Here is a 24,470-nt window from a genome sequence, read left to right as displayed (position 1 = left end):
AAAACAAGCACCCTTGATTTTCTTTGCGCACATTTAACAACCACAGAGTTCTTTTAGAATTAGCACATTCCAGGATTCCATCGTTTTTGACACATTAGACTGATGCATATTCATTAGTGGACTGTGCAGTTCAGATCAAACCAGCCTTGTCTGGGTGTATGAGCAGAGTGTGTTTGTGACAGTTACTTCAAAGCTGTCTATCTGATTAGAGCACACCCTGCAAAAACTGTTCCAGCCTTGGTGTATGCTGTTTTCTTTGTCCAGCTCCTAGTTTGCAAACATTGGTACAACTCACTGCAGTTTTTAGAGTGTTTCAGAAGTGAATAGGCTTCTATTATACCTTTACCCTGTGGAATAATATGCAGAGAGTGTTTCAGGTATGCTTTGACTGTTGGTATCAATACATTGCTTACACTTATCTGGGCAGAATTATTCTCTTTAAGCACATTAAACTATTTGCAATTGCATAGCAATTGCATGTAGGATTTCTCTTTAAATTAACACAAACCAAACTAAGGATATTCAGTCAAAAGACCAATTGCCACTGTGGTTTTGGTTTAGGACACTGGGTTTGTCCCATCGCTCTTTCTCCTTAGAGCCCCAGTCTAAGGGTGAGATTAAACCTTGTTGTGCAGTTTCTCTGAGCAGGCAATGTGCCTGACAGTGCAAAAAGCAGCCCATGCTATAAAGGATCCGATGAACTGCCAGAGGATCTGCCCTTGGGATTGTCTTCCTTTGCTGTTCTGTGTAAGATAAGGCAAATGTAGAAGCTGTTCTCTTTTCCCTTTACAGGTGGCATTGTGCTGAATCCTTCCTTCTATGGAATCCCTGGCCACACACACACAATGATCCATGAAATTGGGCACAGCCTGGGGCTCTATCACGTCTTCCGGGGAATCTCAGAAATCCTCTCCTGCAGCGATCCGTGCATGGAAACAGAGCCCTCCTTTGAGACTGGGGACCTCTGCAGTGACACCAACCCCGCTCCCAAGCACAAGCAGTGTGGGGATCCTGGCCCTGGCAATGACACGTGTGGTTTTCACAGCTTCCTAAACACTCCCTTCAGTAACTTCATGAGCTACGCAGGTACTTGGGTTTCCTCAGCTTGCTGCTGGTTGGGCATGAGCAAAGAATACAAGTATTACCTCTGATTTCTGCAGTCCCTTTCATGTGGGGCTCCATGCTGACTCCTGTGTCCTTTGGTCTAGGAGCAGGCTTGATAAAGGATCAGATTTGATGGCCTCAGGACTCTCTTCCAGTTCTCCTATTCTTTTCTTTCCCACCTTTCCCCAACTTTACACAGTTTCATGTGAAGCCCGGGCAGAAGGCTTTGGGGAGGGGAGAAATGAGATAAGCATTAAGAAAACAGCTTCTAAAGGCTCTACAGCAAATTTGACACCTTGTTTCCCTGGGATCTGGATGCCTCATCTATGAGGTCTTCTTTGGAAACCCCAAATTCAGAGATTTACCTTCTCCCAAGGCGATACCGAGTGTCAGATGAGTATTGATGCCACCAAGGCTGTAGGATAAATCTGTGATAGACATCTAATGAGACACTGCTCATGCCTCCAGGTGTCTGCTCAAACACCATGTTTATTGTTTGATTTGGAGTCACTGTGGTTCAGCTAGAATTGCTCATGCAAGTTTCATCATTAGAGTGGGATATACTGGGATAGTACCTGGTCAGGAATGCTCTTCTGGTCAAAGCCCACCAATACGCTGTGCTGGTTTGTGCTGGGAGTGCAGCTAAAAAGGCTCCATTTCAACTGTGTGGAGCCACCCCTCCAAGAGGAATAAGCTACTCAAGCAAAAACCTGATTTTGAGGTTATAACTTCCATAGGCACAGCTGTGCTTTTCAGGGGTGCTGGTTCATGGCACTCCTACCAACAGAGAGTAATACAAAGAATCCATGAGCTCCTGTGATACTTCACGTTGGACAGGGGTGGCCTGGGGGCCTTACTGCACCCCTGCAAGTTCAAGGGGAGTTGAATGATCCTCTGTTATTTCCCAGAAAGAACCAGGGATACCTTAGCTTGTATTTCCCCTTATTTTGGGTCACGGGGTCAAGCCATGCTGAAGGTCTGTGACACTGAGCTGACAGCATTTTAAAGGTGACCAATATCCTTATAGCCACTGAAGGGCACCTTTATACACTAGGCAAAAACACAGATTGCCCACTCAAAAGGTCATAGGAGTGCTTACTCTGTAATAAAAGTGTAGAGAAGCGAAGTGTTTAATGTCATCTGGGGCACAGATTGAAATGATTTATAACAGCAATGCTTTTATGCTCTCTGTGGCCCTAGCTAAAAGCAATGCTTAGTTTTCTCTTTATTTTCCTATTTGTTTAGAGGGTGTTTTCAGGGACAAGCATACGCACCCTGAGACAGCTCCCCAGCATGCTGTGCACTTTACTGTGGGGCAGAGCCTTAGAGCTTGATGCAGCCTCCTGTAACATGGCACAAAGAACTCCTGAGATGACAATCCCCATCCACCAGATCTGCTGGGGTGTGTGCTGAGGGGTGGAGAGTGCTTGTTGCAAAACCCTGAGGTCTCTTCTTCCAAAGAGATCTTGCCTTCTCAATTCTCTCTCGAGAGCTGAGACAGAGACAGACCACAGAGATATGGATCTGCTCTTGGGAACTCCATATGTGCTGGTGTTCCGAGCAGAAACCTGCCTTTTTTTTTGTCTTGAAAAATTAAGTGAAGCGACATGATAGGTATCTCTAGAGCTCATGCATGAATCGGGTTGTTTTCTGTTGTTGCCAGTGGAATAAAAATATACCAGGATATCAAATTGCTGTAGAAATACCTTTGAAACATTTAGTTGAGGTCATGTAGCTCTAAGCATCGCCTTGCCTTTCTGTTTTGCTGCTTGTATGCAGCTTGATCATATTGTGTTTGTCTGATGTGCATCTGTCCAGTTATCCCCAGCTGTGTAGCAAAGCACTGATTTAAAGGGTAACTTTTCTTTCCCTAAATAACAAGTTTTGATGTCCAGAAGATCAAGAATGTAAGAAATTGGGCTTGTAAATTATTTTTACAAGTCCAAATAGCCGTGGTGTTCCCAAATAAAAAGATAAATCTTTTAGATGATCCTCCGTGAAGTCAGCAGGAATTCTGCCTCTGAATTCTGTTGGAGCAATCATCCCAGCAAAGACTCCTGAATTTCTCTAATTATTACTTTATCTGAGGATCTTGAACCCTTCTTGTCATGGAGGGATTCATTGAAATACCTTCCTCCCTCTCCTCTCCTCCCTTCCCTCCCCCAGGACACAGCCTTTGCTGATGGGGAAGCAGATTGGGAATGCAGGTCATCTTTCTCCCATGCCATTGTCTCACTGCTTTGTCCTATATATACTTTATTGTTCCTTTATGATGGCTGTTAAGGGCTTTTGTCTCCTTCTGTGCTTCCGTGAAGAATATTTATGGCTTTTACAGCATGCTCAGGGGTAGACCATCGATAATTATTGAGGATATCCAGGGATGTCAGATTAAAGCAGCCTTTTGCGTACCCACAGGGATTTGTAGATATTTTCAAGCTGGTGGTGGCTGTCTATCTACTGGGTATGTTTGATGAGAGGAGGTTCACTGCTCAGTGGAATTAGGAGGGATGCAGGAGAACATGCGAACAGACATGTCCTTCCCGTGGTAGGGCTGCATCTGAGGCTGTAGTTTGAGCAGGATCCCAGCCGAAGCTGTCTCCTTTTGCTTGCATCTCTGGGAAGATGTGGCAAGGTTTTAAATTAGCCAGCAAATTCACACTTCTCTTTAGAACAAATTCATGGGGTTTTGTGCCTCTTGAGTTGCACAGGGCACGGACTTGAAGAAATCAGAGCATCTAGTAACGCTATTACAATATTGAGCTGCCAACTTACACTCAGGCAAACAACTCTGAGCAGCCTCCAGTGACCTGCATCTTCCCAGAAAAGTGTATTCCTTGACCTGTGCCAAACTGTCATTGTTGTTTGTGTCACAGCAGCGTGCAGAGGTCCCATCTGGGACCGAGCGTCACAGGGCTAGGAACTCTGCAGGCACATGGGAAGAAACACTCCGTGTTTTCAAGAGCTTTTCATCAGATGGGAAGAGAACCAGAGAAATGGTTCAAGTGCAAGCATCAAGTTCTTCAGCACAGCGTCTCCGGGTGACTTTGCACAACCTATTTATTCCTTCTGTGATCTGCACAATAGAGAAATAGTAATTTGCTGCTTCTCCGGGGCATTGTAGTTGTAAAGTTGCGTGGTGTGCAGAGGGCACTAGATGTGCTCTTGTTGCCAAATCATGTCTGGGGAAAAACAGTTGAAATGAGAAATGGGAATTTGTGGGAAATTATCCAGCAAAATCATTTCTTCATTTTGACTGAGAAAGAAATTGGAAATATCAAAAAAAAAAAAAAAAGGGTTATGGAAAGCTCAGAAAGGGCTTGAATCATAATGGTAATGGGGGAGATGTTGAATAGAAGTAACGTTATTTTCCTACCTCCAAATTTACGTTTTTAATCATGATTTTTAAAAAAATTGATCTTTCGGAACAGTTTTATTTGTTCATTAAAAAAATGAGGAACTTTATTAAAGTGATGTATTTTAAAATTCTGTGTTCTTTTAATCTAAGAAAGGTGTTAAAGTCTATTGCACTCATTTGCATGAGTCTCAGTCAGTGCTTTATCCTGACATCACCCATCCTTCACCCTTTTATCCTCTCTCTGAGGTATTTTAGAAGTGAAACTTTTAAGCCCAGAGGTCCACTGGTATCCCCAGTTCTGACCAGAAGGTGCTGCACTGAGGCTTTTTCTGTCTCTTCATCTCCATGTCTCTGTCTCATCTAGGGATGATCTCTAGGTGCTTCCTACATATCCCGGACCTGAGGGAGGGCACGTGTATTGATTTATGTTTTCCTTTTTAACTCTTGTTTCCTTTCACCTGCCTCCCCAAGTGATGTCTGCGCTAATTTGTTCGCAGGCCATTAACTCCTGAGTGCTGGGAGAACCCATCCCAGCCCTTGCAAGAAGCTGCAATTCACCAGGTTGTAATTCTCACCCCTTATCTCCCCTGTGGGTGATGTGGCTTCTGTTTTCATTTCAGATGATGACTGCACCAACTCCTTCACGCCCAACCAAGTGGCCAGGATGCATTGCTACTTGGACCTCGTCTATCAGAGCTGGCAGCCTGCGAAGAAACCAGCTCCTATTGCAATTGCCCCACAGATTGTGGCTCGGAGCTCCACCTCTGTCACCCTGGAGTGGTTCCCACCCATTGATGGCCACTTCTTTGAAAGGTGATCACGCGCTGCTCCGTACTGTTGCACTGAATTGAATGGGAAGGGGAGAAGGAGGGAAACAACCCAGGACCCCTGCCCGGGAGCGCAGCTTTATCATGTGCTGTGCTCAGTCTGGATTAAGGCTTCATCCTAAATTGGCTCATACCGAGGAGGTTATTGATCTGTTTTCTGCTCTTCCTTTCTCAGCCTGTAGCACTCGGTTGAGGGCCATTGATTTGCCATGTAAAGGGCAAATCTTTTCTTCCTCCTTATGTTGTGGGAGGAATTTTCAATCAAGGATTCAGGCCCTGTGATTCCCGCTGTTATTGCTGCTCACAAATACCTGTGGGCTTCAGCTCTGCCTGCACGTCTCCCCCACCCCTCCTCTTGCACATTTCCTTTCCAAGGACAAAGTGAATCGTGTTTCTACTCCTGTGACAGCTCTCGCTCACAGGCAGTGGTGTCTCACAGGGTAAGGAGGTGGCCATCTGGGGAGGGGGACAAATGCTGCCCCGTTCCCTGAGTTGCAGGTCTGAGATGGGAATTGAGCAAGGCACAGTCAAAAACCTGCAACCTTGAGTATCATGTGAGTGTCATCTTCCTGCAGCCCAAGTCGAGCCTGTAGGTCAGAGTAAGTGTGTATGTGTTCATGTCCGATAGGCACGCAGCTATGTGCTACCGATAATGAAGAATGAAATGAATGTAGGGCTCTGGACAAGAGCTGCACCACACTGAGCAAGTCTACCCTAGGATGACCTGAGCAACTGGATAGATCTAAATACTCTTAGGCAGTGCTTGCATGAGCCACAGGAGCCATGGGAATGCTAGGAAAGAACTTCCTAAATGACTGACCTTCTTGTGTTACCATTAACTCACCTGCCCTGTTTGAGTTCCTCCTCTGCTGTTTGCTTTGTTATAAGAGAGCAAACTCTGAGTGTCCTTCAGCACTGTAGCAGTTCCTATCACAGGAGGCCGAATTTACAAGCATATTAGCACCCAAAGAGCTGTCTCAGCGCTGCTGCTCCCTTCAGTGGGAGCACCTTGAAAGCCACTGCCTCCATCAGGGATGAAACGCCTTCCACTGCTTAGGACACTGTGACCAGTTCAGTGGCCAGCTTATGCTTTACCTGAGCAGGCAGATAGCTGTTTTTTTCTGCTCAGATGGGGTTTTCCACCTTTACTGCAGGTTCACACAGGGAAAGGCAATCAAATCTATTAGGAGTTGATAGAGAGAGGTCTTGTGCTCTGAGCAGTGTTTGCTTTAATTGCAGTTTTGCAACTGGAGCCCTTTATTCCCTACGTGTGAAAAAGGCCTTATGTGAAGCTCTGAAAATTAATTCAGAATTGTTTAGCCCATAACCATTTCTAGGTAAATTAAGTTTCTCCAATTTAATTTAGATTTCAGAAGATGCTTATTGTGTGTTAAATAAATACCATCTGCCTCTTAAGACACATTGATGCAGAGTTAATTGTTATGTAACCGAATATGTCTTTATTACATATTTCTTATAACTCAATCAATATGTTCTTAATAACCCCTAGTTAGTTGCTTCTTAAATAACATCCAGTGGATAGCCTGCAAAATCTAAAATTTCATAACAGAGTTATCATATGTTAAATAAATAGTGATTTTCGAGAGAAAAAAAGGTCCTTTGGGTTTTCAAATCTGTGTGCTCAGTATTACTGAACAGATTTAAAGAGACAGCCTCAAATACTTTGAGTCCAGTTCTTGTTACACTGAGATTTCCAGTGCTAACAGATATGGAAATGCTGTGACCATTTAAAAATGTCACCAAAATATATAAACGATTCTGTCTAAAACACATCCAAGTTTCTGTTATATTAAGCAAAACAAGGACGATGTTAGTATTATAGTGGCTAATACAGAAGAGCTCATGTGCTGTACTTCCAGTCCCACCGTGTCCAGCACTGCTCAGTTAGAGATACGTGCCTCTATCAGTTTGTAGAATTGGGTCACTGTGCAAGACAAGTAGGAGGTAAAATTGGCCAAGTATAATCTTATCTGTGTGTGGGAATACTGTAAATCTTTGCAGATATTTTTACACAAAGTGCACACCATGGCCCAAATTTTACTTGCCTCACTTGAATGAATAAACTCATTCACTTCAATGGGACTATTCATGTAAAAAACAGAAGACTGATACTCAACTGCTGAGTGCCTTGGGCCTGGTTTCTAATGCACAGAGGCCCTTTCCATGCTGTTTTGACAGTGTAAAAGGGCCTTAAAAGGCTGAATGGCTCTGGCTACATTAGCAAGTATTGTGGCCCAATATAAGTAGTGCAAAGCAGTTGTTAATGAAGACGTGACGTCAACACTGTTGGGGTTCTGGGGGATGGTTTTAGCCTAGATCTAGCCTGGCCCATGGCATCAACAGTTGGAGCACACCAGGTGTGGTCCTGGAGCACATCAAGTGTGGTCCTGGAGCGCGTCTCAGCTCTGGTTTCAGGCAAAACTGGGTCCAGCTTCCATGCTCCAGGACTGCTCCGAGTGCTCTAAGTGGGGAAGATGAAGAGTTTCACTTCAAAAGCTTGCTCCTGATCCAAATTACCATGCTACTGTAGGCGCACTCAGAGTAACTCAAGTTCCTTTTATGTCCCTTTTATTCTCTAGAGCTGTGCATAGGCAGTGACCTCTGCTTAATGAAAGTCAGGAAGGGAAAATTCAGCCTTGTGTTTAAAAATGTAGTGCTGGGCTGGCTGTAACCATGGCTGAGGTCCTGACAGGTCTGCAGTTCAATGGAGATGAAGCATGGAAGTAAAAACCATGTGCTGCTTCTCTGTTTAGATGCAGCTTTGTCACTGGTGCCACAGTATTACGTAGTGTTATTTCTCTTAGGGACCTCAGTTCTAGGAATTATATGATTAATTATGTGGATCTGGGGACAGAGAGCAATACTAACTCTTAGTTCATGTCAGTTTGGGGGTTAGCTATCCCCACACCTTGGCAAGAGTAGCCCTAGGAGTTGTGCACAGTAGATTCTTCTCCCTGACAGCCTCTCCTTACCTGTTTAGTGTGTTCAGTTGAGGGCTTCTATATTACACTAGAGAGTCATTTACCTGCACATAAATTTGCCAACATGTGTTTGACCCTGAACTGCAGCAACTGGTTGGTCTTCTAAACATCTCTAATACTCAGACATATCAAGAACCAGCATTTCCTCTTGTAGCTACTACACAGAGGATTGGAATACTTACCATTCTCCATCCTCCTCCATGAAAACCCTTGCATGCACATACAATAATGTGTGATAATCAAATAATAATAGAGCCAACAAAACAAGTGAAAACAAGTGAGAAGAAGAAAACTCTCTTCATTTCCTGGCTGCATCTATTAGATGCGTTCATCTGCTGTCGCTAAGCATCCATTCATGTGCCTCCTGTTTGATATGCATAGGCAGGATGTAAACAGTTATTGTAATAGGGCTCAGCAGCAAATTCTGCTTGGACAGAAAACTTTGAATGCATCTGCTCTTCCAAGTTTTCATTGAGGTGACTGCATTAATTTCCATGAATCTGATGCTATCTTGTTCTTAGCAAGCAAATATTTTGGTCAGTATGGCGTCCCAGATCTAGATGGCTGGGCTTGATATTCACTTGTTTAAACCTTGCTGGAAAGTTTCAGTGCCTTACAGGAGGGCAGAGCACCAATTCTGAATTTCAAGCAAGCAGGTACAATTTGATCTGAAAACAGACACTTTTCCTTGAAAGGAATGACAGATTTTAGCTGGGTTTGAGTTGCGCGTTGAACGGTGCTGGCCCTGCAGAGAATTGTCTGGTTTTCAGTAGTAAGCTTTAGATTTGGAATCCACTTCCCTGGAATATCATGCTGGAGGAATGAATTCCTCCTGCGCTCTGAACTTTGTAAGCTGGAATTTCCCCAGTACTTGGCTTATTAGAAAACAGAAAAGTCTAGATTTTCCATTACCCTGCACTTCGGGGAGTCATGTGCATCGGTGTCTAAGGTGTCAGATATGCTATCGTTCCTAATTAATAGTGTTTTGAACCAATTCACGCTCATTTTGTCTTGATGTCAGGGGCTGCATAAGGTGTAAGGATCTGGCTTAGATTTTCACAAGCCTGTAAATGTGATTCCATAATTAGTTTTGACATTCATGGCTCTTTGTAGGATTTGTGTGCAAAAGTCTCAAGACCAAAAGCTTTAACCCAAGAGTCATCCCCTGTGTAACTCCTTTCAGCCAGTGGAGTTACATCAGGGTTGCGTTTGGCTCCCAGATTGGAAAAGTAAAAAGAGAAAGTTTGCTCATAGCCTTTCCCACATGATGCTCCTTGTGATTCTTCTTACCTCCAAGTCCTTGCTGGTAAAAGGAAATGTTTGTCCATAAGCCTACAGTTTTTTCCACCATGGCAGCCTGTGATGAAATTGTATAGCTGCTAATTTGAGTAAAAAGCAGTCCTAATTGTGGAAACTTGGCTTTCAAAGCCCTGTCCTCATCCAGGCCCAAGTGCTAATGCAGGAGTACGGAACTGGAAGATTATTATTGCAGGGACTTCTATCCTGACTGTTGGTGGATGTATCTGAAAAGCAACTGCACCGTAAGAATTGTACATTTTGATTTCCCTGTACCTTTTATTCTGGATTCTTGATTTTTATACGCATATTTATATGTAACATTTAGGCAAGCTGAGTTAGACCTTTCAACCGCTGTTAAATAGGTAGCTGAGAAATGAAGTAGAGAGGCAGTGTCATACCAATAGTGCAGGTGGGTGAAGTGAGACAGGGAAGTTATTCACAACGTGCCCAAATTTATTCTTTACCAGTGTTACAGATCATGCAAGGAAGAGGAGGGCAGCTCTGCCTCCCTCTTCTGTATTCCACCCCATTGCCACATTTCACTCTTCAGATGTTTTCAGCAGGTGCATCCCTTTCTGTACCGTCTACGAGTTCAATCATCCATGGTCCCTTCGTAGGGGTGGCTCTGGGCCATGTTGAAATGGATACGAGTTTTACCAGCGATGTCATTCCCAGACCCCCCGCTGACAATCCCTGCTTCCACCTAATTAAGCCAACAGAAAGTTGACTTTCAAATAGATCCCTGCCAACAAACAGGAGATGCTAAGCTGAGGAGCAGCTGAGCGTGTGTCATCCCTACCACCAACAGTCTGGGAGGGCTGTGAGAGTAAATTTACAGTCCCGGTGTCCTCACTGAGGATCCAAAATAGCTTCTGCCTTAGGAACACAGTGCCCTTCGCAGAGCAGTGCTGAAATAACCCGCGCGATGGGGGACGGGTAACATTCGTGGAGCTGATTATAATAATTGATGCTAATTATAATAATTGACTCAGTCCATACTTACCTGGGTAGCTTAAAGAGTGCACTGGGTGTTACACACGGTGTTTGCCTAAAACTTCAGGCCTTTCCTAGGTGCATCTAACTATTAACATTATTAATTCCTTTCATTTTGAGTGGGCAGTTGCCTTAAATCAGAACAATGAATTCTGAATCACGAGCAACTTACTGGGATGAATAACCACAGTTTCTAGGTTGTACACAGTTCCACATGTTGTGACCCTGAGGAATGTAGGGCTGAGCTGTGTGAGATGCATCCTCAGCTGATAGAAATCAGCTTAATGTTATGGAAGATATTGGAGTTACTCCAGTCTACATCAGCTTAAACCCTGATCTTGGGAATGCATTAATGAAAATATTTGTGATTCAGTGTTTAACCGGGCTTTCCTGTTCAACCGCTTCTGCTGATAGTACTTGATTGACAGTAGCTGGTATTAGATGTATTGTGTAGGTGAAGTAATGCTGGTGTTGGGCAGTGAAGTACCTTTCTCAATGCCATGTCATGCCATCGGATGGTGTGGAGCCGCAAGATGTTCCAGTTCAGAAGGATCCATGCAGTGGTGCCAAAGCTGCCAGGATTAAGGACATGTTCTTTTCTGCATGTTCATAACCCACCCCTTTTCCAGGCTTGCAATGATCTGGGCTGTGATGCACCTCCAAAAGCAGGTCCTTGCATACATAGCTGTGCTTCACAAAGCAATTCTACCTGGTGTTCTCAGAGCCTGGGACTTTGCTCTCTCCTCTCATCACCAGTAAGCCCACGGCCTTCACAGTCACAGAATCCCAGACTGGTTTGGGTTGGAAGGGACCTTAAAGCTCACCCAGTTCCAACCCCTGCTACAGGCAGGGGCACCTCCACTAGAGCAGCTTGCTCCAAGCCCCTGTGTCCAACCTGGCCTTGAACACTGCCAGGGATGGGGCAGCCACAGCTTCTCTGGGCACCCTGTGCCAGCGCCTCAGCACCCTCACAGGGAAGATACAAACCTGAAGATGCTACAAGTTCCGGCAATAAATCCATGGCAGGAGCAGAAATAGATCTGAAATCTCCTGAGGCCAGTTTCCCTGCTCTAACCACTAAGCAATATGTATTTTCTTTTGTCACGGTTTGATCCAGTTGTAGTGCAGGGGAGAAAAAAGAAATCTAGCTGAGCATGTTTTCACAGGTTGCTGTTGTTTTGTGTTGGATTGGAGGGCTCACAGATGCCATCTACACAGGCTGTTAGCCCAAACCTACAGAAGGTCAGTGTCAGAAAACACTCTTGTCAGTGCCTTGAGAAAAGAGGGTTAAGTGGAACTGAATTCTAAGTTTTATTGCTTTTAATAGAGATGAATAAGCAGCTCATTCAGCTGTTACTAAGTTGGTGTGTTTTCCTGTTTTCCTGGCCTCCTAGAGAAGTGGGATCAGCATGTGATCTGTGTGCGGAAGGAAGAGTCCTGGTGCAGTACGCCTTCAGCGCCTCCTCTCCGATGCCCTGCGATCCCTCGGGACACTGGAGCCCTCGGGAAGCAGAAGGTGAGTCACAGGGCGTGGGATAAAGACGTGGTGGAGGAGAAGATGAGACAGAATGAAAGGAGACCCCCAAAGATAGTGGGGAAATCCGTGAGAGAGTGACAGTTTATGCAGAACCAGAGGACAGATGACTGCGCTGTGCCCTGAGGTAATGCTGCTGGCTGAAATACCTGTGTTTTGGCTCCCATGTCCTGCCCCTGCCCATGAATTAAATGAATTCTGGGAGCTGAACCTGAATTTCATAAAGCAGCACAGTGCCAAGAGGTGCTGACCATTCACAGCTGCCAGCTGAATCCCTCAGGGGAGCCGCTTACTCCTACTCCAACTCCAAAAGTGAAGAATTGCAAGAAATGCATTGCACTGGGTCTGATTTCTGCTGCTTTCATTTGCGTTCAATAGCAGCGGCTGCACCAGCAGACAGGCTGAATGGAGCTTGCCCTTTGGGCAAGTACTCTACAGCATCAACACAGGGGACTGTATCAAGCCCTGTCTAGGTCAGGGTGTTTTGCAAGTCATTCTTAATGTGGTGCAGGGAGAATGGTCTGTAGGGCTGGTTGTACAATGCCATTAGATGTCCATCATGCAGTCTTCTTGCATTACGTAAGCAGGTGGATGCGGTTGAGCATACTCAATACCAGGTAGAGCTCAGTAATCACAGATTATGGTTTGAAAAGAACATAGTGTTATTTCAGTCTGTCCATCACAAGCTATTCCGTTGGGAGCAGCACACTTCGCTGTAAACACACAGGTGGGCTCACTGAGCTCAAAGGCCAATCCCTGGATTTTGAAAACTCATTATATAAAAACCTCCTTACATTAAGGGCTTTTCTGTTCTGCAGCTGGAGTAGTTGGGAGTTATTCTATAAGGACAATTATTTGAAGGCTAATATGGTGATATATGTAGTGATGGCACTCAAGAGCCATCCCTAAGGGTCCTAAGGACAGCATGTGCAGCAAGCTGCATCCCTGCCACCTGATGGGATAAGATGTGTGGGCAAGCGCCCTCTTCCTTGTGCACCCATCTCCAAGGGTGGGAACCCAACAGAGGTTTCAGTTCACTCCAGCGTTTGAAAAGGGACTTTTAACAAGGGCATGTCGGGACAGGACAAGGGGGAATGGCTGTAAACTGAATGAATGTAGATTTAGATAGGATATAAGGCAGAAGCTCTTCCCTGTGAGGGTGCTGAGGCGCTGGCACAGGGTGCCCAGAGAAGCTGTGGCTGCCCCATCCCTGGCAGTGTTCAAGGCCAGGTTGGACACAGGGGCTTGGAGCAAGCTGCTCTAGTGGAAGGTGTCCCTGCCCGTGGCAGGGGTTGGAGCTGGAGGAGCTTTAAAGTCACTTCCAATGCAAACTGTTCTATGAGTCTATGACACCTGAGGGGCAGGGGTACCAGGTATGGCACAGAGCACACCTGCCCCTTGGGTGGATATCGTTCAAGAGCTCCATCCTAGGAAGCAGTGCTGTGGCTACAAGTGTGACTGGATTAAGAAGTAAACAGGATTAGCTAAATTTGGATCACTCACAGTAGTAGTGCAGGGTGGAAGGTGGAATTTCCACTTAGCCAAGTATTATAAGACTTTGAAACCTGGTTTCGTTTGGAACAAAACCTGAAACTTTTGAAAGTCTTCATGAAGGAAAATTAAAAACAAAAAGTGTTTGAGGCTGGCCAAAATGTTTTGTTTAGCTCATAACATTCCTCTTTCAGGAACTTTGGTTAAATTATGACATTTTAAAATATCCCTTTTTAGTATATAATCTAGGGCAAAAGCAACTTTTAATATCCAACTGAAAAGTGTTTCAAAGGGCAAAAGTGAAACAATTTCTTCCCAAAATGTCAAAACACAATATTCCAATATTGTTAGAACTTTCTTCCTGTTTTCTCAAAATAAAATTTTGGCCAGATAACCCAAATTTGTCAGTGTGTTTTGCTTTTGAGAGCACTTCATATTCCATTGAGATATGCAGTTCTGTCAAAATCTCTCCGATGAGCTCTGATTTGAAACCTTCCACATCGCACACGTCTTGCCAGCAGCATCATTCCTAGAGAAACTGAGCTGCTCAAAGATTTATTACTCAGCTGCATTTTGCATTTAATTTCCTCTTCTTACAGTGTGTGCCTGCATGTTCTTAATTCTGAAAGGTGCAGCCTGATCCTTATCTGTCGCCTACAATTGTCGTGGTGCCATTGCTCTGGAAAGAAAATTTGGTAACCCTATCCCCTTACTACGTTAATAGTTGTCTCCACTTCAGGGTAGAAAAAGTACCAAGTGTATGGTATTTGGTGCTCTCTAATTTTCTGTCATCACTAGCACACTCCCTGACGTTCAGGATCTTTGCCTATTCGCACTTGGTCTGAGTTACAAATAGCACAGTTAGATCATTGTCTGGCTTCTTTAATTGTCTATCTGCGAGTACTCAAGCACGCAAGCTTTAAATCCACTTTCTGCAAGCGTTCATGTGTGTAAATCTCCGCTGCTTGAGTGTTCATGGAAAGTGAATACAAAAGAGGCATGAGCATGGCCAAAATGAACTCATTTTACAATTTGAGACGACACTCATGGAAAATGTTTCGTAGTACTCCAACTTCTTACCAGAAATCCACACTTCTCACATGTCTCCGGAGCAGCTCTCAACCTGGTTGGTTTGATTTCATTTTCCTGAGGCCTCATAGTGGTGGTGCTGCTCAGTTACTCCAGGTAGCTGACACCAGCTGTGGTCTGGCCTACGTGTGAGCCATGCCCATTGCAGAATGCACCCTTCCTAATGTCCAGCTTCTGCCTGAGCGTGGTGGTGTCCAACCCTCTGGGATGAGATGTTTTATGTCTCTTTCTCAGCTAGTCATGCCCCTCATGTAGGGGCTGTTTGCTCCTTGGCAGTGGCTGTGGGAAGGCACTGGAGATGAGGCAGCTCTGGTTACTCTTTACCTTCACATGGATCAGGAAAGCTCTGACTTACCTGGATTCTCACCAGCAGCACCATCTAGGCAAACAAACATTACAACCCTGCCACAATGCAGTCAAAGGGGATTTTTATATAAGAAAGGTGGTTCTGGCTCCAACCCAAAGTGCCTTTGCTTTCTGTGCAATATATGCATATATCAGTCAATTCCCACTGCCTGGCTCACTATTGACTAAGAGAAGTGTGATAATGTAATGCAAAATGTTGCTCCCTTTGGCTGCTCTAGCGCCCTGCCTTTCCCAGTAGCCAGTGTTTCACTTGAGAGTGATTCATTCTGTATTTGCAAGTGGAATTGTCTCAGTTGGACATTAGAGTCCAGCTCTCTAACCAGGAGATGGGTTTGGCTTCTCCTCACAAACCTCAAGTTCACATGTTGTGTTAGGCAAGGCATGATGTTGCATGAGATGCTCTTCTAGGACCGATCTTACTGGCGACCTCATAAGCCAAAGGGTTTTCAGAACCTATTTTTTTTGCAAACAAAATTTTTTGTAATATTCATAGTATTTATCAATCTCTAGGAATCTGGGATTTCACGGAATGGGTTTCCATCCTCTTCCACAATTAAATGGATGTTTCTTACCCAGGTCTAAGTGTTTGATGATAGTTTAGAAAAGGTTTCTATCTCAACTTCATTGAGGTTTTTCATCTATGGATGGCTACAATCAAGCTCCCATTTTGGGTTGTTCAACGCCCTGGAGGCTGAGTCCAGTTCATGTAACTCCAGTGATCACATCCTGATCTATCAGAACATGTAGGTTCATTCACTATTTAAGTCTTACAGAAGCATTGAAGTGGTAGAGGTGAAACAGCAGGAACCCTGGTGGTTCAGAACCATACTGGGCTGTGAGCCACTGATGCAAGATGGCAGTGATGAGATTCATGGATCTTTCCAAAGCCCTCTGAGATAGCAGGGATAAAAAACACCTTCTGATCATGCACAGTGTGTGCCAGGGGGGGAAGCCTGAATTGAAATGGACCTCTGGCTTTCTTCACAACGTATCGCTGCTGAGGTCTCTCCAGATCCTGAGGTTAGTGGCATTCCCACTGCTCTGTGGCATGTGCAGAGGAGAGGAGGGTGATGGGATGTGAGGGTGAGGGAGAAGCATTAAAAGCTGTGCATCTGCAGGACAACTGGTTGGATCACTGGGGTGACTGCCTGAGACACCAGGAAATCTATTCTGCATCTGGGTTCATTTGGTCTGAAGTGGAGAATTCCCTGCGCCGTTTATCCTTGACAAAAAAGGCACATTTCTAACACTTCACTGGATCACAGACAATTAAGAATAACCTTCCCACATTGCCCTTTCCTCTTCAAATTAGTAGTGATGTCCTGTTTGTTCATGTTTGCCCAGTGCTTTATCTTGCTTTCTTCCTCAGTTGCAAACAGCTGTGCTCTCTTTTTTCCCCTCTGCCTTCTCCATTTCTCTCCTCTCATTACCTTTCTTTATCTTTACTTTTCCCTTTCTTCTTTTCTGTACTTTGCCTTCTCCCTCCCATGCTTGCTCCCTTTTTGTGTGATTATTTGGGAAGGAAGAGGGAATTCATAGCTCTCACTGGATTCTGTTACCAACTGTTCCACCCATCTGACCTCTCTGGATCTTGCAGTCCATGACTCGGTGCCAAATTGTAATGTTACCATAGTATTTGGGAACCCAGCAAGCATTGTGGCTTTCATTAGTTTTTAGTAATACCTCCCATGCAGTTGAACATAGCCAATGGTGAGAAAGTGCTCATTTCATTGCACCGAGTGCAAAGAGACAGCTCAGTCCTGTGCTCCGTGTCACTCCAAAAAGAGGGGTCTTACACAACAAGATAGATGAGCCTGTAAATGGCATAGGAGTTGTCCCTCAACAGCACGGTGCAACAGCTGCTTGGAATCAACAAAAGCTCTTTTCTTGTCTTTGTTGTAGAGAACAAGGTTGTATTTTAGAGTGAGAGGCAAGGGAATAAGTAGGAGCACCGAGGTGAACTGAAGGCAAAGTGACTCTATTTGTCAGGTAAAGTACCAAGTAGAAGGAGCAGAAAATATTGTTTGGCACAGGAGAAAGCACTAGAAATAGCAAATACAGGACCAGATGCACTGGCACAATGTGTTGTGGAGTGTCCAGTCTGGCTGGGCACTTAAGCTGGGTTTGCATCTCTCACCCAGCCAGGAGACAGTGGAGTTATATTCCTCCTCTCCATGCTAGCCATGCCTGTTCTGCTCAAGTAAACAGTTTCCTTGACAGATTTGCTCTTCTGCCACGTTTGTCTTTGAAGACTGATGCCAGTGGTAAACCCATAGCTCTTAAAGCCCTGCCTTTGCTTCTTTCTTTCCAGGGCACCCTGATGTTGAGCAGCCTTGTAAATCCAGTGTCAGAACATGGAGTCCCAACTCAGCTGTCAACCAACACACGGTGCCCCCGGCCTGTCCCGAGCCTCAGGGCTGCTACCTTCAGTTGGAATTCCGCTATCCCCTGACTCCAGAGTCCCTCACAGTGTGGGTGACATTTGTTTCCCCTGACTGGGACTCCAGCGGGGCGGTGAACGACATCAAGTTGCTCACCATCAGTGGCAAGAACATTTCTCTCGGGCCACAGAACGTCTTCTGTGACATCCCATTGACCATAAAGCTGGATGCGGGACAAGTGGGAGAGGAGGTGTACGGGATCCAGATCTACACTCTGGATGAGCACCTGGAAATTGATGCTGCCATGCTGAGCTCTGTCCCTCAGAGCACGCTGTGTGCGGACTGCAGACCCATCCAGTACAAAGTGGTTCGGGACCCTCCTTTCCAGTCTGGATCTCCAATTGTCATCTCAAACCTCAGCAGGAGATTTGTTGACACGTAAGTACTGCTTCCCAGAGACCTGAATAGACTTGTTCAGGGAAAAACAGTAACCTCTTCTGCTCATTCTTCTACTGTCCAGCACTGACGGTTGGATAGACAGACCAAGTGTCACCAAGAGAGGATGTTCTCATAGTTTCTCTGTGGAAGCAGGATTATCATACTCAGATGAAATAAGCCTGAGATTTCACAGATAGTTTTTGAGATATTTCTGGGCAGAGACATAAATTTCAGGCTTTCCTTAACTGGAACGGATATTGCAAACTACCTAAGCTATGATAAGTTAAATGTTTAAGATAACCTAAATGAGGACCTCTGGAGTAACATAGAATCATTTCCGTAGAAATCTTCTGAAAGTAATATTTTTGATGGAGAAGGAGAGAGGATGGCTCTCAGTGCTGGAGCACCAATTCACTGCTAAAGAAAGAGGGCAACAAAATACACTTTCAGTTCCAGTCTATAAATGTATTTAATCCACTTTCATTTTCTGCTTTCATGTGTCACTAAAACAAATTGTGTTGGAGTGAGGTCATTCTAACCTAGTAAACATGCCAAATACACTAGTTTGTTGCAGTAGGAATGGAGTTTCATCCCAGATGCAGCTATGCATCAAGGAATGCATGATTGTTGAGGAAAGTCCAACTTCCAAATATTTACTGATTTCAAGGAGATCCATGATCTACCCATCAGCATTCTACAGCAGCAAGAAAAAACATCCTCTGTGTAGCATGATTCCCTGGAAATGATTCACTCATCTGTGGGAACAACATGAAACTCTCTTGAAAAATGAACCCCAGATAAAAGGAAACCTGCTAAGAAAACTGCACTCTAATTTAGAGAAGATGATCTAATTAGTAGAGCTAATACCAAGGAAGCATACATCATTATGGTCTTCTAAAGCATATTTAAATATAATAAAAATGAGTAATTAACAATTCAGTAATCATGAGCTCCCAGCCCTTTCGTGGCCCAATTATACAGCTCAGAAGATGCAAATTGCCCCTATGGATTTAAAAATGCAAGGTAGCTAACAATAGAGAATACAAAAACAGAAACCCAGGACATCACTGAGATTACTCATGTGCTGAAAGTTAAGCATGTGCTGAAGTGCTTTCTTGGGTTGTAGCCTTGTTCCAACAATTGCTGGCACTTAACATGAGATGAATATTGGCATTTTGGAAACACGGAAAATGGTGAATTTTCCCATGGTTTTGCTGTGAAAGCATCTTTGCCTGAAACCTGGCCCACTCTCCTTGGAAAATGGGACTGGTTTGGGTTGAAATATTTGCATACCTTAGCACAAGTTCCCACAGAAACAGGTCCAATTTCGAGTTCATAACAAAATGTGAGAGAAAAGAAAAAGCCCAAAATATAGCCTGTGCTCTGAGTTCTGTTTCTTGGGCTTGTATTATGATTTTGTGGGTCACTTACAGGTAGCTGAAGTGAAAGGGTGCTCTAATAGTTAAAGCAGTAGCCGGGGAGTAATGACAGTTTTCATTGGATAAATCACAAGGGGTAACAGTACTGTACTTGTCTTGTGTCTCACCTAGTTACATCGCCAGCTAAAAATCACACATAGCATTGAAGTGAGTCTTTCTGGGCTCCACCTGTGATCGGTAGCTCCAGTCTAGCTGGCCTCAGCTCATCTGTGTCTTTCCAGGGACAACAGGGAAAATCCTGACCGTAAGCTTCAATAAGACACATGGAAAGTGAAATCTTGATTTAGTCACAGGGTAAGGAGATGCAGATTCTTAAGCGCTTGTGACTGGTTTTTGGTTCAGTACTTACGCATTCATTGGAAAGTTTGAAATGGGAGTTGAGTTTTGGCATCCTAATACACAGATGTGCCAACAGGGATCCAGATCCTGTGGGTTTGGGGGTATCATGCAGATTCATAGGTTGATGATGTATGTCCAGGCTGCTGCTGGGCCATACCTTGAGATTCAGTAAACTCGTTGAATCTCTGTGTGTAGTTGTGGTTCTGTGATAGAGGCAGAATGCCCCATCCCTGTCAGTGTTCAACACCAGGTTGGAAGGGGCTTGGAGCAACGTGCTCTAGTGGAAGGTGCCCCTGCCAATGGCAGGGGGTTGGAACTGGATGAGCTTTGAGGTCCCTTACAACACAAACCATTCTATGAATTTTCATTAGCATCTTGTGCAAAGAGTAACTATAGTCCTTATACTTTGTAAGCAAGAAAGAAGGGAAGATGCTTCAGGGGAGTCAGGGACAGAGGTGTTGGGCTGTGCTCCTATGTATATATAATGCAGTCTGCCTGTTTGTCACATTCTGTACAGCTGTAATTCAGCATATCTGTGCAACCAGACTTTGCAGCCCCTTTATCTCTCTGTAAGCCCCAAGCTTGTTATCCCTCCTTTATGCTTTTTCATGTTTTCCATGTTAAGTGACACCCCCACATGTTCTATGGAAGGTTATTTTGAAGGCAGTCACATATCTTTACTCCTGCCTCCTCTGACCTTGATCTTCACTTTCTCTTTTTCTCCCAAAGGAAATATTTGCTTGCACTGTTATCTGTGAGCAAGATCCTTTCCCCAGGTGTGGAATGCTGAAAGAAAAATTCATTTCTCCTACCTTCTTCCCATCAAAGAGAAGGAACTTCTCTTTAAGCTGAGAGGCAGCCTTTAATGGTTAGCCCTTGCCTAGTCAGCACTGGGCGCTCCGCAGAGGAGAGTAAATAACTATAATAGTGGAAACCTGTTTATTAAGAAATACAAAATAATGGCAGACCTTCTGTTCTCAAGCTGAATTTTCTTCACAGCTCTTGGCTGAAGTTAAGGGACAGGACCATATCCTTGGCCCTTACAGAAAGCAGGCCAGGTAGACTCAATTCCACTGAGTATGATCAGCCAGAACTGCTGGTATCTGTGATACAAAATGAGAGTCAGAGCCTAGGAAGAGAGCAGAAAGCTAAATAAATCAGTGGGGAGGGGGGGGAAAGAGGTCAGGCCAGGTGCAGCACAGAACTGCTGAGTCTTCACACCACAGCGAGTGATAAGGAGGGAGCCTCATCTGCAAGTCTCAAAGTCTCAGCTCACAATTTAATCCCAAGTGTGGGTTGTGCTCGTACGTAGAGGGTTGCACTCTGGCTGTTCTCTAGAAATAATGTGCAAGATAGTCACAATGGTGAACATGGTAATGGCTTTGCCCTCCCTTTGCCCTTACTGTAGCGCTTTTTACACTCACAGGGCTGCAGTTGGAAGGTAATCACTGCTCTTGCATTCGTTTGTAGCAAGCACTGATTTTTTTTAAAGAGCTCAGTGGGAAGTGAGTGCCCACAATGAGATGCTGTGCTGAGGATGTCACAGGTCAGTCCCATGGCGGGGGAGCAGCCCATGTTCCCCATTGCACTGTCGGTAGCCAAATATGCGAGGTGTGAGCAGCCGGGCGTGCTGGTGAGATCTGTGCTCTCCCCTCTGGCAGGCCAAGCCAAGAGACACTGAGGTTGGGTTTGGAAAGTTGTCAGAATAACTGGAAAAGTTTCTAAGAATTGGGAATTTTCCCAACTCTTCTGCCACAGACTTTGTAGGAAACCTTAAAATGTAGTGGACGATGATGGATCAGGTCATCTTTGTGGTGTTAACCTGTAGGCTTTTTTCAAGACAAAGGGATGGACTGAAGTGACCTTAAAAGGAATCCCAGCATGAAGCCCTAGTATGGATTTGGGTTTTGCAGAGTTGAGCATCGCTGAGACACAAGTATGTTGTCCTTTGCTATATTCAGCTGAGCCATTCCTACTCTGACTACACTAGTACCTAAGTGGCACCTAGAGATACTCCTTGAAAAGAAAGAAAAGGGAGACTGAGAGAAAAACTTCGTTTTCTCATACAGGGAATATGGTTCTCTTCTCAGTTTTGGGGTATTTTAAAGCTGTTTTCTATGGCTGGACCTTCTCTGTTGCTTGATAATGGTTGGAGGGGACTGGTTGTCATCTGTGTCCAGTTGTTATTTAATTAAATACATTTTCATGTATTTTATTAGAATCAGGAGTTCCATTCGTGTTAAACTGTGGTTTAACTGTACCCAAGAGTGCAGATAACACTTGGGCTTCTTGGAGTGATTGCAAAATTACTGAGAGATTGCCATCATCAAGTTTGCAGGTAGCTGGAGAGTGGTGGTGGCATGTCCAGGGGTCCTTAGCACATCGTGTACTTCATCTGAAACAACTGTTTGTTTCAAAGTCTGCTTTATTGATGCTGTTGCCCTTGTTACTGGTCCAGTCAGAAGGGCATATGATGAGTGACTTGTCAGGAACTCCAGATGATGAGTAGTTGAAGGAGATGGCAAACGGTTCTTAGTCTGAAGGCTCCTACAAGTATGAACAAGCAGAAAAGCTGGAGGATCAGCAGTTGCTATTTATAATGAGCAGTAATTCATTACAGCCAAATACTGGTGTGCCTTTCAGCCCCTGAACTCAATAGGAAGATGGAGGTTACAGGATAGGGGCCCAGCTGAAAAGAGGATTGGAAAAATATGATGATCATAATGATGATGGGTAAACTTAAGTCCCTGCTGAATGCAACACTAAAATTTCATGATGACATCTGTCCTTATTATGGCATTCCTTCCTTCATCTTGAAGATCTATTTCTCTGTTTTCTGAAGGTCTACCAGCCAGAGGAATGTATGATCTAAAGCAGCTGAAATGAATTGCCAGATCCATCTGTCATGAAGATAATTAACACCATATTTCCACCCGAACAAGATACAGATCACTGGGTGGATGTTCTCCCAACACCAAAAGCTGAATCCCATATTATCACCATCTTCTGCTCACCCCTCCTCCATGGTTACCATGCCAAACCTCTCTTGATATGCCAGGAAATATTGGGGAATATCAAAGATAGGCCTGAAATGTTAAGAAAGCACTTTACATATCCAGATTTATCTGCAAGAGCTGCTAGGTTGTCCGTGCGATAACGGCATGCTGCACATCTGGATTCCCAACAGGCTTCAGAACTGTATACGGTATTCCAGATGTCCTTGTGCACGAATACTTGCCCAGCTACCCTGGGAATGCCTTGTCTTGATGCGTGCAAGGACCTCATGTGCTGTTCTTGTGCATACATCCCACTGATGGTTCATAGTTGTCTTCCAGTGGATAAATACAACCAACTGCTGCTTCCCCTCTCACATGCGAGGAAGAGCTCCAGGCTTAATCTGAATGTATTGATACTAACGCACATAGTATTGTCTTATACCATCATATGCACCATTCTGAGACATCCAGTCCTTAAAATTAGTCATTTCTACATTATAACTACATCCTTCTCTGCATTGACTGAGCCTGCTTACTTGGGCTTTTGGGGATTGGATCTTTATTTGCAGGAAATGTTGGTGAGTTGAACTCAAAGTGATAACTGAAAGACAGTTATCTGTTTTCATTCAAATTTCTCTTTCAATTTAATCTATTACAGCTACTAGAAATAAGTGCAAAACAGTGTTTTCTCTTGTTGAGTCCCTGTGGATGTCTGCTCTCATGCCTGGCACCAGAGACCTGCCATTATGAAAGGCATTTGTTCTCTAGTCTGCATCTAGGAGGTTTCTTTCCCATAATTACACAATTCTCTGTATTATTTCTCTTTAGTAATGTATTAGAGATCCCCATCTGTATCCGTATGAAAGTTCCCAGCCCATCTCCATTCAAAACACTTCTATCAAAATTGAGCAGGAACAGATTTAATTCTTGTTATCTCTTTCTTGCTCTTGCCTACAAGCTTTCCTATCATTAGTTTACAGTGCTGCATGGCCAAAGCTATTTTGAGCTTTCCCAAGAACTAATAACCCTTCTGTCCCACCAGGTTTCTCTTAACCCCTATAATTTCCCATTTCAGGTACACTGCTAGTTCTTCATCCAGAGTCCTCACACTAAGGAGTAAATGTTTCAGCTGTTCCTCTTTAACTCTGTTTTCCCAGCTGGATTAGTGGCTATGCTGTCCCTGTCTAAAAGCCTCCATGTGTCAGTGGAGCTTTGAGTGTATTGGAGCTGCCTGTGGTTGGTTTGGGCTAAGTTTACTACTCAGTGGAGGTGCTGGCGATCCCCTGCAAGCAGCACTTCATATCTCTCTGAGGCCGTGTCTGGCCTTGGATGCATTGTCAGCTCCTTCCAGCCAGTATTGATTGCCCTGTTTCTGCTTGACCCAGGGAATTTCCCATGATGAAAAACCAGAAAAATACGGGATGATTGCTTGTCCCTCGCCTTCCCTTCCAACAGTGGGAAACTGGTCATAGGCTCATTTGACACCAGCAGAGGTGAAGTGCTGGTAGGAGGAGAGTCATCCACTCAGCACCATCTTCTCTGCCAACTTTCCCTTGAGGCTTGCGTGGCAATGGGGATGACTGCTTCTGCTCCCTGTGCCAGAGCATGTTCCCCTGCTCTACTCCAAGGGCTGGGAAGAGGAACCCTGCTTCTTTTCCACCTGCTCTTCTTCCATCTTTCCTTCACATACCTTGTGCTGCTAAATACCAGCTAGCAGTTGTTGTTATTGACGGTGGTCAGTAGTGGCTGGGAATTTTACAGGGGGAATACTCCAGGTGCCTTCTTTCAGAATTAAATGTTAAAGGCTAGCAGTGCTG

At 44.5% G+C, this 24,470-nt stretch overlaps 1 protein-coding gene across 2 annotated transcripts in view; it reads left to right on the top strand.

Annotated features, from left to right (window-relative positions):
- Positions 1 to 24,470, top strand: part of PAPPA (pappalysin 1) — a 365,052-nt gene that overhangs the window by 240,933 nt on the left and 99,649 nt on the right. For both annotated transcript variants that reach the window (XM_061477061.1, XM_061477060.1), the window contains exons 4-7: positions 793 to 1,086; positions 5,080 to 5,272; positions 11,975 to 12,096; positions 17,372 to 17,879. In XM_061477061.1, coding sequence (XP_061333045.1) covers positions 793 to 1,086; positions 5,080 to 5,272; positions 11,975 to 12,096; positions 17,372 to 17,879 — 1,117 coding nt within the window. The remainder of the gene's footprint in view (positions 1 to 792; positions 1,087 to 5,079; positions 5,273 to 11,974; positions 12,097 to 17,371; positions 17,880 to 24,470) is intronic.

The sequence above is a fragment of the Pezoporus flaviventris genome, unplaced genomic scaffold, assembly GCF_033815535.1.
Source record: "Pezoporus flaviventris isolate CSIRO_AGI_PZ_B2104156 unplaced genomic scaffold, CSIRO_AGI_Pfla_v1 ptg000097l, whole genome shotgun sequence".
Taxonomy (NCBI): domain Eukaryota; kingdom Metazoa; phylum Chordata; class Aves; order Psittaciformes; family Psittacidae; genus Pezoporus; species Pezoporus flaviventris.
This window is presented reverse-complemented; position numbering and strand designations above follow the sequence as displayed.